This window comes from Thalassophryne amazonica, chromosome 10 (assembly GCF_902500255.1).
Source record: "Thalassophryne amazonica chromosome 10, fThaAma1.1, whole genome shotgun sequence".
Lineage (NCBI taxonomy): Eukaryota > Metazoa > Chordata > Actinopteri > Batrachoidiformes > Batrachoididae > Thalassophryne > Thalassophryne amazonica.
In genome coordinates this window covers 24,466,673-24,483,159 of record NC_047112.1, presented here as the reverse complement: position 1 = coordinate 24,483,159, position 16,487 = coordinate 24,466,673, and the positions used below count along the sequence as shown (strand labels likewise).

At 41.3% G+C, this 16,487-nt stretch overlaps 1 protein-coding gene across 8 annotated transcripts in view; it reads left to right on the top strand.

The window, feature by feature from the left end:
- sgip1a (SH3GL interacting endocytic adaptor 1a) overlaps positions 1-16,487 on the top strand; it is a 159,077-nt gene that overhangs the window by 101,788 nt on the left and 40,802 nt on the right. For 2 of the 8 annotated variants that reach the window (XM_034179580.1, XM_034179576.1), the window contains exons 8-12: positions 4,256-4,267; positions 7,905-7,926; positions 8,033-8,107; positions 10,167-10,256; positions 13,062-13,121. In XM_034179580.1, coding sequence (XP_034035471.1) covers positions 4,256-4,267; positions 7,905-7,926; positions 8,033-8,107; positions 10,167-10,256; positions 13,062-13,121 — 259 coding nt within the window. Of the gene's footprint in view, positions 1-4,255; positions 4,268-7,904; positions 7,927-8,032; positions 8,112-10,166; positions 10,257-13,061; positions 13,122-16,487 lie in introns of all 8 variants that reach the window. The other 6 variants (XM_034179578.1, XM_034179579.1, XM_034179577.1 and 3 more) reach the window with 6 other exon arrangements.

The window sequence follows — 16,487 nt, the reverse complement described above, 5'->3', positions numbered from 1 at the left end:
GTCATAGCTGACTTTCCCTCACAAAGCAAGTGATAACCCTCATCTAAGCCTCTCTGAATAACCGTTAATTTGCTTCATAGTCATTCCAAAGAGACCAAGTACCAAAGACATCTAGTTGTTGCCTTAGGTCACAGGTTGTCCATGTCTCACAACAATACAGCAAGACAGGAAGCACCAAGACCCTAAAAGTTTGGACCTTTATTCTCTTGCTACAATATTAGAATCACCAAACACATCTGTCAAATGACCTCATGACTCCATAAGCTCTTCCCAGGCTTTGCCCGATCTCAAAGACCAAGGACACAGAGACATGAATGTCACTGCTGAGATAAGTCTCTACAAGGTCAACACTTTTACCACACACTAATGCACGTGTGAAGTTCAGCAAGTCATTGAAAGCATCGACCTTAGTGTTGGTGCAAGATAGTCGCAAATCAAGATACTCTGATTCCAAAATTGATTAAAAAGAAATGAAGATAAGACAAGGTCCACTGATAACATCCCTCTTAAATCCTCTCACTTTTTGAAGTCCTTACATTTCCTTTAATATTTATGATTTCATAGTGTCAAAAGCCCTCAACAACCAACATCATTTGAATATACGGCTCTCCAGAATCCACTTCAAGTAAATCTCTGGGGTGCAACATTATTAAGCTCTTATAAAGCCCATGTCTTATTTGCACAACCTGAAAAGAAGCTTGAGAAGCACTGAGGAGCCTGAAATGGATCAGCCAGCCCGTATTTTCTGAAATATGTATGAGGTCTGTTAGAAAAGTATCGGACCTTTTTATTTTTTTCAAAAACCATATGGATTTGAATCACGTGTGATTGCATCAGACAAGCTTGAACCTTCGTGCACATGCATGAGTTTTTTCACGCCTGTCAGTTGCGTCATTCGCCTGTGAGCAGGCTTTGTGTGAGCACTGGGGATTATACAGATTAAGGAGTGTTACTGCCACTTTAAGGATGGCCCACAACTGCTGAGAACGCGGCGCGCTCCCAGCGCCAATCGACATGCTCAGACCCCGCTGAAACAACCAGATCATTTCCAACGTGAAGGCTTTGTTTACCTCCGGGACCTTGTCTGACTTTCACAAAAAGGCAGAAGGCGTGGATATCAGCACTTTTTCAGCACATTCCACTGTTACAGGAGTTTTTTTTCATGGAAAGAAAAGCGGTGGAGCCGCATGGCACAAAGCAACGCCGTGATAAAGCCTTCCAGGACATGTTGGGGCATGTCCAGCTCATGCACAATCACAATTGGATAATCACACGACTGAAAAGCAACCGGAATCCATCTGAAAGCCATCGCAAAGCCGTCCTGTGAGACCAACACCGAGGTGGTTTTGTCCCGCGTAATGAACGGCTCCGTGGTGCGTCCCTCTGCTTTTCTTTCCATGAAAAAAACTCCTGTAACAGTGGAATGTGCCGAAAAAATGCTGATGTCCACACCTTCTGCCTTTTGTGAAAGTCAGACGAGGTCCCGGATCAACAAAGCCTTCACGCTGGAAATGATCTGGTTGTTTGAGCATGTCGATCGGCGCTCGGAGTGCGGCGCGCTCTCAGCAGTTGTGGGCCGTCCTTAAAGCGGCAGTAACACTCCTTAATCTGTATAATCCCCATAAAATCGTCCCTGAAAGCCATATTAATTTTCCGAACGGTGTCCACCTGGAGGTCTCTCACAGTTTCTGGAAAAAAATTGATGCAGCAAAGCTCCAAATCGTTCAGACATTTATTCACAATAAAAATTCGACGAGAGGGGTGGACCAGTGCTCACATAAAGCCTGCTCACAGGCGAATGACGCAACCGACAGGCGTGAAAAAACTCACGCATGTGCACGAAGTTTCAAGCTTGGCTGATGCAATCACACGTGATTCAAATCCATATGGTTTTTGAAAAAAATTAAAAGGTCTGATACTTTTCTAACAGACCTCGTATTTAACAGACTTAATCCTCACAGCAGCGTTGACATATTGTGCAAATGGGATTCATACAGACCTTTTTAAATGGTAAATGGACTGCATTTATATAGCACGTTTCCATCTGCATCAGATGCTCAAAGCGCTTTACAATAATGCCTCACATTCTCCCCGATGTCAGGGTGCTGCCATACAAGGCGTTCACTACACACCGGGAGCAACTAGGGATTAAGGACGTTGCCCAAGGGCCCCTAGTGATTTTTTTCACATCAGGCTGGGATTTGAACCAAGGATCCTCTGGTCTCAAGCCCAACGCTTAACCACTAGACCATCACCTTTTGAAGACAATATATTGTTTATTTCAAATAAAAACTCAGAATGTGACTGAATACAGGGAAGCACATTAATATTAAACCAGAATTATGTCAGTGTTGTACTTTGTACACACTTTGCATCTCAGATATTGACTGCTGACTGTCCTGTCTGGCCTTTGAAAGTATTCCACTTATTTTAGTTTTTTAATGGCTTGTACTGTATGTCCCATTCCTTTAAATGCTTACCTCTGTAGATAAGTGTGGTAACCTTTGCTTTGCCAGCTGTCGTGTTCATTTATTTTTACGTTAATTCTTTCTCGCCGTCTCTTTATTATTGCTTTTTTACACCTGCATGTGCTCATAACAGTTGGACGGGATAAAACCCATTTTGTTGATACTGATTATTGAGATGTCACTGAAGTCATCTCAGTAGGCCTTTTAGTGTGTCTGTGGGTTTCTTTGTGGTTTTTGCATACAGGCACATTATGTGCCTTTTGTTACAACTCGTTATTTTTATTGCAAATTTGTTTGAGTACAAATGCGCTGCCTGTTGAGTTGTTTCCGCTGACTAAGACGTCCTAAATCTCATTTTAATTAGTTCTGGGGCCTAGCAGAAGAATAGATGCTGTGAGAGGTGACTAATGTAAAAAAACAGATACGTTTTCACATTATTCAATTATTATGTCATTTAAAAAAAAATAAAGTCTTCATTATGAAGATGAGGTTGTTACAATAAATATTCATATTTCATAATAAATGCCACAAATGTACTTGGGGGAAGGGGGGGGTCTCATTCCAAAGTCCCAGCTCACTTGAACCCTAACCCTACATTAATGTAGTACCCTAACCCTATTATATTTTGTATTTATATTTATTCACAAAACTGGGATTTTGTCCACTTTTGTAACAAAGAGTTGGGAATCTGTCCACTGGGAATATGTCCATTGGGATTTTGTCCTATCACTGTATAGGTGATGGTCTAGTGGTAAAAGCGTTGGTCTTGAGACCAGAGGATCCTCGGATCACATCCCAGCCTGACCGGAAAATCAATAAGGGCCCTTGTGCGAGGTCTTTAATCCCTATTGCTCCCGCTGTGTAGTGAGCGCCTTGCATGGCAGCAGCCTCACATCGGGGTGAATGTGAGGCATTGATGTGTAAAGCACTTTGAGCATCTGATGCAGATGGAAAAGCGCTATATAAATGCAGTCCATTTACCATTTATTTAGCACAATGGACAGTGCACCAAAAAGTACATCTTAGCTAAAAGCTTAGAAAGGTTAAATGTTTATGCTGTTATTTGTAATTTTCATATGCATTGTGGAATGCAGAGTCAACCAGCATGGAGCAGTTTGTTTACTGCTATTGCCCGACTGAGGCCAGTGATGACATCATCTTCTAAACCATCCAGTGACTCTCATACTTTCTCATGCACACTCATCCTCAGTTACGTCATTTTAATCACTCTGGGCTCAATGTACAACTGCAGCAAACACAAACGTGTTGAGAGAGAAAAGGTGGGTATGACTCAGACACTAGACTTTTTTTGTAGAAATGAACAGATCGAGCAGCAAATCAAAGAGACTGGTGGCACCAGTTGAGCAGATGTAAACATGAATTACCCCGTGGACATAAAAAGAGACATTTACCATCTCAGCCAGTATTACAGAATTGGCTGAACGTATTTTATGAGCAAACTGAACTGCTTCACTTCTTCCTCGCTGCCAGTGTGTATCAACATGAACACGGATCACAGATGTTTAAGTCATCTCCAGCTGTTTACCCGCCGCCCACTTGATTAATTACACGTGACTTTAAGCACTTAAACTCACAACTGCTTTAAACTCACGCGGGCCGTTTCTGTGCCCTCGGAACACAAGGATACAGTGCCCTTTTTCTAAACATGTCGTTTTGAGGACACGGCCAAACGTTAGCAGAGCCAAGATGAACACATGATGTCTGTTTTACTGATTTGTCACTCTCTGACCAGGTATCTCTTCTCTCTTCCTTTTTGCTGGTCACAGAGACGTAGTCCGGTAAGTGTTTGAATTCCCTCTGTGATTAATGAGTCTCATGCTGTTGGTGCTCGTTTCCTTCTCACTTATTCTGAAGACTCCACAGGCGGGGAATCAGTGGCTCAAATAATGCCTTAAAATTCTGAGACAATTTGGAATTTAGACTATTTTTACCCCCAGATTGTTGTTGTTTTTTTGTCAGTGGGTTTCATCTTGCCAGGAAATTAGCACTTTTTAACAGCGGGACTCTTTGATGTCTCACTTCAGATGCTGTCTTCCCATCTGCTCACATATCACTGGCTGTGTCTGTGTCTTGCTCTGTGTTCTGTTTTCCTTCTGGTTTCCAGCACTTGGTGAATTTGAATATCCAATCTCACTGCATTTTGCGGTATTGTTGTCCTGTTGTCTCACAAAATTTGCCTTTCAACTTTCTCATACTAGATCTTGGACAGCTTCACATGTTTTCTCATTATAAAGATGCTATGAATGACATTTTACACATTAATGGAGACGCAAACAACTATTTTCTGTGTAAAAATTTATGGCGTAATGGTGTCCTGTGCAGAGAATGAAGCAACACTCCCTCTGTGCTCTGAGCTTTACTCTCCCCTATTTACATTCTCAGTCTGGTTGCATGTGCACTTCTAGTATATGAGATTTATGGGTGTGCATTCAGTGCATGCGAGTCCTACCATGTGAAACAGTTGACCTTGCATATTCATGAAGAGTTGCTCACGACATAGCTGTTGATTTTTTTTTTATTCAAGATGCATTAAAAATCACATTTAGTGGTTAAAAATACCTTTAGCCAAGAATGTGGTCAAAACAGTCCATATACATCTAGCTTTTCCCACATAGAAACCTATTACACATTGAAAGACTAGTATTATTATTTACATCTTGAAGTGTGGTACAGCTGTGACATCTAGAGGCAGACATATCTATTGAGACCTGTTAAAAGACTCCAACTCCTGTTTGTTCTGCTCAATACAGTGGACAGTCAAATCAAATCAATTTTATTTATATAGCGCCAAATCACAACAAACAGTTGCCCCAAGGCGCCCTACATTGCAAGGCAAGGCCATACAATAATTACGGAAAAACCCCAACGGTCAAAACGACCCCCTGTGAGCAAGCACTTGGCAACAGTGGGAAGGAAAAACTCCCTTTTAACAGGGAGAAACCTCCAGCAGAACCAGGCTCAGGGAGGGGCAGTCTTCTGCTGGGACTGGTTGGGGCTGAGGGAGAGAACCAGGAAAAAGACATGCTGTGGAGGGGAGCAGAGATCAATCACTAATGATTAAATGCAGAGTGGTGCATACAGAGCAAAAAGAGAAAGAAACACTCAGTGCATCATGGGAACCCCCCAGCAGTCTAAGTCTATAGCTGCATAACTAAGGGATGGCTCAGGGTCACCTGATCCAGCCCTAACTATAAGCTTTAGCAAAAAGGAAAGTTTTAAGCCTAATCTTAAAAGTAGAGAGGGTGTCTGTCTCCCTGATCTGAATTGGGAGCTGGTTCCACAGGAGAGGAGCCTGAAAGCTGAAGACTCTGCCTCCCATTCTACTCTTACAAACCCTAGGAACTACAAGTAAGCCTGCAGTCTGAGAGCGAAGCGCTCTATTGGGGTGATATGGTACTATGAGGTCCCTAAGATAAGATGGGATCTGATTATTCAAAACCTTATAAGTAAGAAGAAGAATTTTAAATTCTATTCTAGAATTAACAGGAAGCCAATGAAGAGAGGCCAATATGGGTGAGATATGCTCCCTCCTTCTAGTCCCTGTCAGCACTCTAGCTGCAGCATTTTGAATTAACTGAAGGCTTTTCAGGGAACTTTTAGGACAACCTGATAATAATGAATTACAATAGTCCAGCCTAGAGGAAATAAATGCATGAATTAGTTTTTCAGCATCACTCTGAGACAAGACCTTTCTAATTTTAGAGATATTGCGCAAATGCAAAAAAGCAGTCCTACATATTTGTTTAATATGCGCATTGAATGACATATCCTGATCAAAAATGACTCCAAGATGTCTCTCAGTATTACTAGAGGTCAGAGTAATGCCATCCAGAGTAAGGATCTGGTTAGACACCATGTTTGCTACACCATGACAGTGCAGGGAGTTGAGGAGAAGCAGAGGAGGGAAGCTTTGCTTATGTCCTGAAGTGTGGCATAAATGCGACATCTACTGGCAAAAACCCCTTCATAGCATCTTTTAATTATTATAATATTGTAATTCAAAAGATGTAGAAAAAATAGGTTTCTCTGTTATTACTGACCTTAGTTTGAGAATGTTAGGCATCAGTTACGTTTTATTTATTTTTTGCGATCTGTGTAGTTTCTGCTTGTGTTGCATTTTGCATTTTGGTCATGAATTGAATTAAATAGGCCTAATAAACTTTCTTATTCAGGTCATCTGTCCCCATTAAAATTTTAATGTCCAGAGTTTGTAAATCTGATAAATATCTCAAGATTTATTTGGTAGACACATAATTATTACAAAATTATGCTGCTGCAGTGCCTTGCAAAAGTATTCACCCCCTTGGCAGCATGTTGGTTTAGTGGTTAGCACAGATGCCTCACAGCAAGAAGGTCATGGGATCGCTTCCCGCCCGTTCTATGTGGAGTTTGCATGTTCTCCCCGTGTTTGTGTGGGTTTCCTCCCACAATCACAACATGCTTATTTAGGTTCTGCTCCTTTCTCTGCCCCTGACCAAGGCAGCGTCTCTACATCTAGAGTTGGTCCCCGGGCGCCGGACTGTGACTGCCCACTACCCCTAGTTGTTGAATTGTGTCTAACTAATTAGGATGGGTTAAATGCAGAGGACAAATTTTGTTGTATGTATGTATATGTACAATGACAATAAAGGCTCTATTATTATATTTACATTGTTCATACAAAACAGTGGGTGCCATAGTGGTCACGAGTGCTCCCTTTCCTCACCTGAAAAACCCTTCACTTCTATATTTGTCTGTGAATAGCAACGTAGCAGCTTCCAGCACACCCTAACCATGAAAAAGAATGACAGACAGCAAGCTGATTGGTTAATTATATGTTATGCATTTTGAATAATGTGACGCTTTGCCCAGCATGCTTGTTTGCACTATTTCCCGCTACTTAAATAGTGACATGTTGGCGGACACAGACAGTATGCAATGGATTACCAACAAAGGGCCCATTGTTTCTCTTTTCATTTACAGCCCTAATTCCAGTGAAGTTGGAATTCTGTTCTTATTTACATTTTACACAACATCCCAACTTCATTGGAATTGGGGTTGTATTTAAGTTTCTCCTTTAATACGACACCAGTCTGTACCTTTCAAATTCAGAGAATTTCTGATTTCTTCCCATTTTTGTTGTACTGCCAGATTAGCTATGTTTCTGTTCATTAGAGACTCCACTCGTCTGATTGCATTAAATCATCCTGAGGCTGCGGTTCTTCTCCTGACCTTCACTGGTGTACATCTTCCAGCATTTTTCTCCTTAAACCACACAATTTTTAAAATCTCCATTAATATAACGATTCAATGAAGTCACAACTTGTATGAATGAAGAAGGGTGTTATCAATTACAAAACCACAAATATAAATTTGTATGTCTTGTCTTTGGGACACGTTTTGGCTTTTATACTTATAAATTTCTTTTTGTTACAGGGTTTGAAAACAAACGCCTCCAGTAAGTATCAGTCTTCTTGTAGTTACTGTCGGCCTGCTCAGTTTTCGTAACTGTGAATCACGCGAACTTCTTGTGAGAGTCATGAGGTTATAATTTGTGCTTTCAGTTGACGAGATTCCTCGACCACGACGTGCCGTTCCCATTGTTCCCATGGTGACGCCCACACCAGCACCGCAAAACCCTGGGTATGTGCTTCACTGTTTCCGTCACGTCTGCTCATTAATCTGAGCACTCCATAGTGTATACATTTAATTAAATCAGTGTCAAATTCATCTTATTATCTTGGTACGTTATCAGCACATAAACCCTTTTTTATCATGAAATAAAATTAAACACTATGCACGTGCAGCTTAATTTATTTTTTGCATCTTGTTTGTTGCCTCCCAACAAGAAGGTTCATGGTTCAAAGCCACCTAGAGTTCCATCAGGAAGGTTAACTTTTGTAAAATCCTATTCCAAATGAACATGTGGAGCCAAACTAGATCCACTGTGGTGTTCGTGAGTGAAACAGGAGCTGCCAAAAAAAAAAAAAATTGTAGAAATTGTGCTGGATGTATTATTGGTTTTCTATTAATAACCAAAAAAGGGAGGGGGGTGAGTGTTATACGTCTAGTAAGTCCTTTCGGCTTCTACCTTGTTTTCACTCTGGTTCGCCACAGCAAATCCAAGGTGGATGTGCATGCTGATTTGGCACGTTTTTTTTTTATGCTGGTGTCGCCGACTGAACGGTCCCCCCTTAAAAATAGGTCCACCTTTTACATCTGCGCATGCATCATTACCCATGGTTCATGGATTAACACGTCGTTTCTGCTTCAAACTGCACTCCAATCATCTGTCTCAGTGACAGATATCCAAAGCTTTTGTACAACAATTATTTCCACATAAATTCATCATTATTTTATCATAAAAGGCCGTGGAAGTGATCAGAGCACCACAGCTAAAAGGAGCTGCTAGCCGATGCGTTCACTGCGCGCCGGTCATTTCAAAGCGTCACAGAATTTTGCCTCGTTTCTGCTTAAAACTGACTTTAGAATGATTTAAGAGGTTTATCTTTAATCATCTGATGGTCAATAATCCCATTAATCCATTTGGTTACTTATATCAGGAAGGGCATGGAAGTATTGCAAAAAAAAATTAAAATCTCACACCATATAAAAACACAGCATTTATCAAGTGAGCAATACAAATATGATCTGTCTGTTCCTCTGATGATGACCCATGGTCACAGACATACAGTCATGAAATGACATGAATGAGAACCAGTGTGCTCTGATGTCCACATCTGCTGGTCGGGTGTGTCCAGTCGGCCGTGCGCGTGTTATAACCCAACACGCGTGTCTTATGGACGGTGTGCCGCAGCACAGACACCTCGTCATGTTAAACAGAGCTCACGTGGGTGAAGTGATGGTCAGATCACTCGCTGCGTGTTCTGATCTGACGGTCCATTTCAACCTGGGGGGCTGTCAGTGTCCCCTCCATGCGCGCGCTTGCTTGCTGCAGATTGTCGCCACCACGGCGATATATGTTTTTATTTATGTCCACGTAAATACAGCAATCAGACACATGTGCTTCACAGTGGACAGTTGTTGGTCCATGACTGTCCAAACACAGTAGATGTTGTGTAGCTGGAATGTCCAGAATGATAGATAACCACAGCTGCTTCAGTCACGCCTCCTGTGAGTGGAGTGCACACACCCACGTGTCAGTGTGTGTTTGCAAAGTCACACTCGTGGGGTACTTAGAAAAATTTCACAGCAGTACAACAGTGATTGTCTGCAGTCTCTTGTTGTGCCAAGAGTGCGACTGGCCACACATTTTCTAAGTGCCATGTGAGTGGTGTTAGATGTTCGTGTGTGTCACCTGGAATTTGGCCGGCACCTGCCACGAGAGGGTGTGTGGGTTCGCACAGCGCACACTCTGTCTTTCAGGTGCTTGTGTGTGTGAATAGTTGTAACAACATGTGTATGAGGCGTTGGAGGCAGGTATGACATTACACAGTTTGTACAAGATTCCTGCGTCATGCGCACTAAGTGTGCACTTCGTCCAAAGTTCGCACTGTGTGTGAAGGGGCCCTTACTTGTGAACAAATACATCTTGTCATTAGGCGGTTAGAAAACAATGATCATCCCATTTCATTTGTCACAGGCAACACCTGTGCTTTGTTATGTTAGTTATATATTGCTTGTGCAATTTAATTCAAATGAGGCCATAAAGTACATGAAATAATACCTTCCTTTTGTCCAGCAGTCAACAAGCAGCTGTCCCAGAAGACACCACTGCTTTATTCGGTCCTCCTTTGGAAACAGCCTTCGGAGAACAGAAACCTGAAGGTAACAATTTTCTTTAATGTCTTGTGTGTGCTGCTGCTGTTCCCCACCCACACCCCCCCACACCCCTTTTCTTTTCAGAGAAAAATGAGTGTCTGTCTCACACTGTGTGTCTGATTGTGTGCATTGGTTTTTAGCAGTATAATTTATTTTTTCCAGCATAGTTTTCTTCTCTGAGGCTGACAGCTGATGCTTCTAATGTCGCCTTTTTTTCTAATATTATTCTTTCCTCAGGCTCATTCTACAGCTGTGGATTCACAAACACACTGTCTGTCTTTAAATGTGTGCAGCACTGCATGTTAATATGTAGATTCTGCTCTTGTCCAGTGCTGCAGAATTCAGTGATGCAGGCGCACTTAGCTGTTATGCAACCGCTGTGCCAGGCAGCATCGTGGCCCAGATACCATTCATGCATTTATTCAGACAAACAAACTGCTCTGCACGACACCAGTGACGGAGAGGATTTTACTCATTTTACTGTATTAAAGAAATAACATTAAAATTATACTTTAGTCTTGAAGTGAAAATAAATCTCTACAACATGTTGGGAATGAAATAAAAAAAATTATATTATTTCTGTTTCTTGTTTATTGCTTTTGAAGGATTGCCAAGAGATGTTTGTGCCTTGGAAATGTTCTAACATCCAGCCCAGACTTGTCTCAGGTCAACTGGTGATCAATTCTGTTGTATTTCAAAGGGTTTAACAAAAAATATCACATTAACATTTTAGGAATTGCAGACATTTTTCTACACAGTCCCTCCATTTTCAGAGGCAATACAAGTGCTAAATACAGTTGTATGTAAAAGTTTTGGCACCCCTGATGATTTCCATGGGTTTCCTTTATAAATCATTGGTTGTTTGCATCAGCAATTTCAGTTAAATATATCATATAGCAGACAAACACAGTGATATTTGAGAAGTGAAATGGAGATTATAGGATTTACAGAATGTGTGCAATAATTCTTTAAACAAAATTAGGCAGGTGCATAAATTTGGGCACCCCAACAGAAAAATACATCAGTATTTAGTAGATCCTCCTTTTGCAAAAATAACAGCCTCTAAACACTTCCAATGAGAGTCTGGATTGTGGTTGAAGGTATTTTGGACCATTCTTCTTTACAAAACATCTCAGGTTTGTTGGTTTTCGAGCATGGACAGCCCGCTTAAGATCACACCACAGATTTTCAATAATATTCAGGTCTGGGGACTGAGATGGCCATTCCAGAACGTTGTACTTGTTCCTCTGCATGAATGCCTTAGCAGATTTTGAGCAGTGTTTAGGGTTGTTCTCTTGTTGAAAGACAACAACCCTAAACAACCCTAAACAACCCGGCACAACTTCAACTTTGTCACTGATTCTTGAACATTGTTCTCAAGAATCTGCTGATATTGACTGGAATCCATGTGACCCTCAACTTTAACAAGATTCACAGTATCTCCCCACAGCATGATGGAACAAGCTCCAAATTTTACTGTAGGTAGCAAGTGTTTATCTTGGAATGCTGTGTTCTTTTTCAGCCATGCATACTGCCCCTTGTTATGTCCAAATAACTCAATTTTAGTTTCATCAGTCCACAGCACATTATTCCAAAATGAAGCTAGCTTGTCCAAATGTGCTTTAGCATACCTCAAGTGACTCTGTTTGTGGCGTGTACCCAAAAAAGGTTTCCTCTGCATTACTTTCTCATCCAGTGTCTCCTTGTTGAAAGTACGCTGTATAGTTGAACGACGCACAGAGACACTATCTGCAGCAAGATCTTGTTGTAGGTCTTTGGAGCAGGTCTGTGGGTTGACTATGACTGTTCTCACCATCCTTTGCTTCAGTTTATCTGACATTTTTCTTGGCCTACCACTTCGGGCCTTAACTAGTACTGTGCCTGTGGTCTTCCATTTCCTCACTATGTTCCTCACAGTGGAAACTGTGAGATGCAAAGAGGGGAAACATTTGCAAATGGCCACCTTAAATACCTTTTCTCATGATTGGATTCACCTGTGTAAGGAGGTCAAGGGTCAGTGAGCTTAACAGACCAATTTTGTGTTTAAATAATTAGTGCCAAATGTATTTAAATCAATAAAATGACAAGGGTGCCCAAATTTATGCACCTGCCTAATTTTGTTTAAATAATTATTGCACACTTTCTGTAAATACTAGAAATTTCATTTCACTTCTCAAATATCAGTGTGTTCGTCTGCTATATGATATATTTAACTGAAATTTATGATCCAGACAACCAATGATTTATAAAGTAAAATCATGAAAATTATCAGGGGTGCCCAACCTTTTGCATACAACTGTATAATTGCTATTGTTAATACAGGTCATCACGATTACAGACAGCTTTCTTCAGACAGTTCAGGGGACAGATACATGAAAATTTTACAATTATTAAGAAATACAAAAAGTATGCAATGCTATGGTAGATTTATCTGGAGTTGGCAGTTATCAAAAACTGAATGACCATGCAAGGAGACAAGTGAGGGAAGCCAACAAGTCACCCATGACAGCTCTGACAGTTCGTCATCATCATCATCACCTGCAATGCTGTTGACAAAGGATGAGGAAACCTTTACTCCAAAATTGATTGACTATGTGTGTACATATATGTACACACACACACATATTAGTTCAGAATTGGCTCTACTGTTTTTGCATATGCTTCTCTGTCTTCTCAGCTCCAGGACGTTTTGTGCTTATTTCGCGATAATTTTTTTTGGGGGTGGGGGGGGGGGGGGGTTTAGAAAATGGGTCCTGGTGTACTGGTGGTACTGCCCCTGACACAGCCTGTTCTGTCCTTTCCTGAACATAGTGGTTGTATCAGAGTCTGACATTTGGGGCTCTCCTATTTCAAGACCCTTCCCCACAGGAAGTAAGTTTTATAATTCCCAAATGATTGTGCTGCACATCCTCCTCTTCCTGGAATGACTGCATGGATCCATCTTATCCTCTGACTAACCAGAACCCAAACCCACCCAACAGAGACTGTGAACCATTGCTTCACAATACTAACCAGTCTCACATTCTGAATCATTTCCCAGCTATCATCAGTGATGGTTGTAGTTTTTTTTTTTTATGTATATGGAACGGGTTTATCACCTGGCTCCCATACTGAACCACTTCCCCACTCGCTGCCCGCTAGCTGCATTTAGCATGGTGGTGACTCAGCTCTTTTGCATGGTTGATGGTTTGTTGTATGTTTACTGTCCTCATTAAGTTATTTTGGTGGTAATAGATGTTGCATTGAGTCGATTACCAAAAGCTTTATTTTTGGAAAATAATTTTTATGTTGTAATGTTGGCAAATCTACACAGATTACTTGGTTTTAGCATGCCAGCTTTATTTATATGTATCCATTTGAAATTGCTGTAGTACAGCATGACATAGGCGCAAAACAGAAGCAAACACTGGGGAAAAATACAGCAAATCAAAAGTGCAAACTCAAACTATTTCACACTTTTATATTTATTCAAAGTCACGGTGGAAAATCAGGCCTGGATTCTGAAGAACGTCTGTCACACAGGAGATCCATCCGTTCAGAACCCCGAACAATGGACACAAACAGTTTGTATAAAGCACAACAAGGGCGTAACAAAGGCGGATCTTATTTTGCAAAATCCTTCCCTTATTGGTCCCCGTGGGCATTCAGGGGAGGTCCCATCCCCTGCTCATAACCCGCACGATAACGGGACATATGATTTATATTGTAACCTCAATCTCTTTGTTCTGAGTGGTAAAACTGATTCAAACCAGTTCGACATGCACATTCAAAGAAATAACAGACTAAAAGTGTGTGTGTATACGAGGGCTGTCAATAAAGCATAGGTCCTTTTTATTTTTTTCAAAAACTATATGGATTTCATTCATATGTTTTTATGTCAGGCATGCTTGAACCCTCGTGCGCATGTGAGTTTTTCCACGCCTGTCGGTGACGTCATTCGCCTTTGAGCACTCCTTGTGGGAGGAGTCGTCCAGCCCCTCGTCGGAATTCCTTTGTCTGAGAAGTTGCTGAGAGACTGGCGCTTTGTTTGATCAAAATTTTTTCTAAACCTGTGAGACACATCGAAGTGGACACGGTTCGAAAAATTAAGCTGGTTTTCAGTGAAAATTTTAACGGCTGATGAGAGATTCCACTGTTAAAGGAGATATTTTTAATGAAAGACGTGCGAACGGGTCCGCGCGTCGGGATGCAGCCGGCGCGGTGCGGCGGCACAGGAAAAACACCTCCGTGTTGATAACCATTTGTAAAATTCAGGCGGCTTTTGATGGCTTTCAGTGGAGTGAGTATATGAGAAATTGTTTAACAGCTGGACATGTTCCAACTTGTCCTTAAGGCTTCCAACAGAGGTGTTTTTCCAGACGTCCTGGATCAATAGAGCCTGAAATGTGGAGGTTTTCAGCTTGAAACAGGCTGACGACGGCGCCTGAGAGCGCTGCGCAACTTCTCGCACCGTGGGAAGTCCTTAAAGCGACAGTATCACCTCAAAATCTTTCATCAGCGGTTAAAATTGTCACTGAAAGCCAGCTTAATTTTTCGAACCGTGTCCACTTCGATGTGTCTCACAGGTTTAGAAAAGATTTTGATCAAACAAAGCGCCAGTCTCTCAGCAACTTCTCAGACAAAGGAATTCCGACGAGGGGCTGGACGACTCCTCCCACAAGGAGTGCTCACAGGCGAATGACGTCACCGACAGGCGTGGAAAAACTCACGCATGCGCACGAGGGTTCAGGCATGTCTGACATAAAAACATATGAATGAAATCCATATAGTTTTTGAAAAAATAAAAAGGACCTATACTTTATTGACAGACCTCGTGTATATATATATATATATATACACACACCCCTGGCAAAAATTATGGAATCACCGGCCTCGGAGGATGTTCATTCAGTTGTTTTAATTTTGTAGAAAAAAAGCAGATCACAGACATGACACAAAACTCAAGTCATTTCAAATGGCAACTTTCTGGCTTTAAGAAACACTATAAGAAATCAAGAAAAAAAAAATTGTGGCAGTCAGTAACGGTTACTTTTTTAGACCAAGCAGAGGGAAAAAAATATGGAATCACTCAAGTCTGAGGAAAAAATTATGGAATCATGAAAAACAAAAGAACGCTCCAACACATCACTAGTATTTTGTTGCACCACCTCTGGCTTTTATAACAGCTTGCAGTCTCTGAGGCATGGACTTAATGAGTGACAAACAGTACTCTTCATCAATCTGGCTCCAACTTTCTCTGATTGCTGTTGCCAGATCAGCTTTGCAGGTTGGAGCCTTGTCATGGACCATTTTCTTCAACTGCCACCATTGGATTAAGATCCGGACTATTTGCAGGCCATGACATTGACCCTATGTGTCTTTTTGCAAGGAATGTTTTCACAGTTTTTGCTCAATGGCAAGATGCATTATCATCTTGAGAAATGATTTCATCATCCCCAAACATCCTTTCAATTGATGGGATAAGAAAAGTGTCCAAAATATCAACGTAAACTTGTGCATTTATTGATGATGTAATGACAGCCATCTCCCCAGTGCCTTTACCTGACATGCAGCCCCATATCATCAATGACTGTGGAAATTTACATGTTCTCTTCAAGCAGTGATCTTTATAAATCTCATTGGAACGGCACCAAACAAAAGTTCCAGCATCATCACCTTGCCCAATGCAGATTCGAGATTCATCACTGAATATGACTTTCATCCAGTCATCCACAGTCCACGATTGCTTTTCCTTAAGCCCATTGTAACCTTGTTTTTTTCTGTTTAGGTGTTAATGATGGCTTTCGTTTAACTTTTCTGTATGTAAATCCCATTTCCTTTAGGCGGTTTCTTACAGTTCGGTCAAAGACGTTGACTCCAGTTTCCTCCCATTCGTTCCTCATTTGTTTTGTTGTGCATTTTCGATTTTTGAGACATATTGCTTTAAGTTTTCTGTCTTGACGCTTTGATGTCTTCCTTGGTCTACCAGTATGTTTGCCTTTAACAACCTTCCCATGTTGTTTGTATTTGGTCCAGAGTTTAGACACAGCTGACTGTGAACAACCAACATCTTTTGCAACATTGCGTGATGATTTACCCTCTTTTAAGAGTTTGATAATCCTCTCCTTTGTTTCAATTGACATCTCTCATGTTGGAGCCATGATTCATGTCAGTCCACTTGGTGCAACAGCTCTCCAAGGTGTGATCACTCCTTTTTAGATGCAGACTAATCAGCAGATCTGATTTGATGCAGGTGTT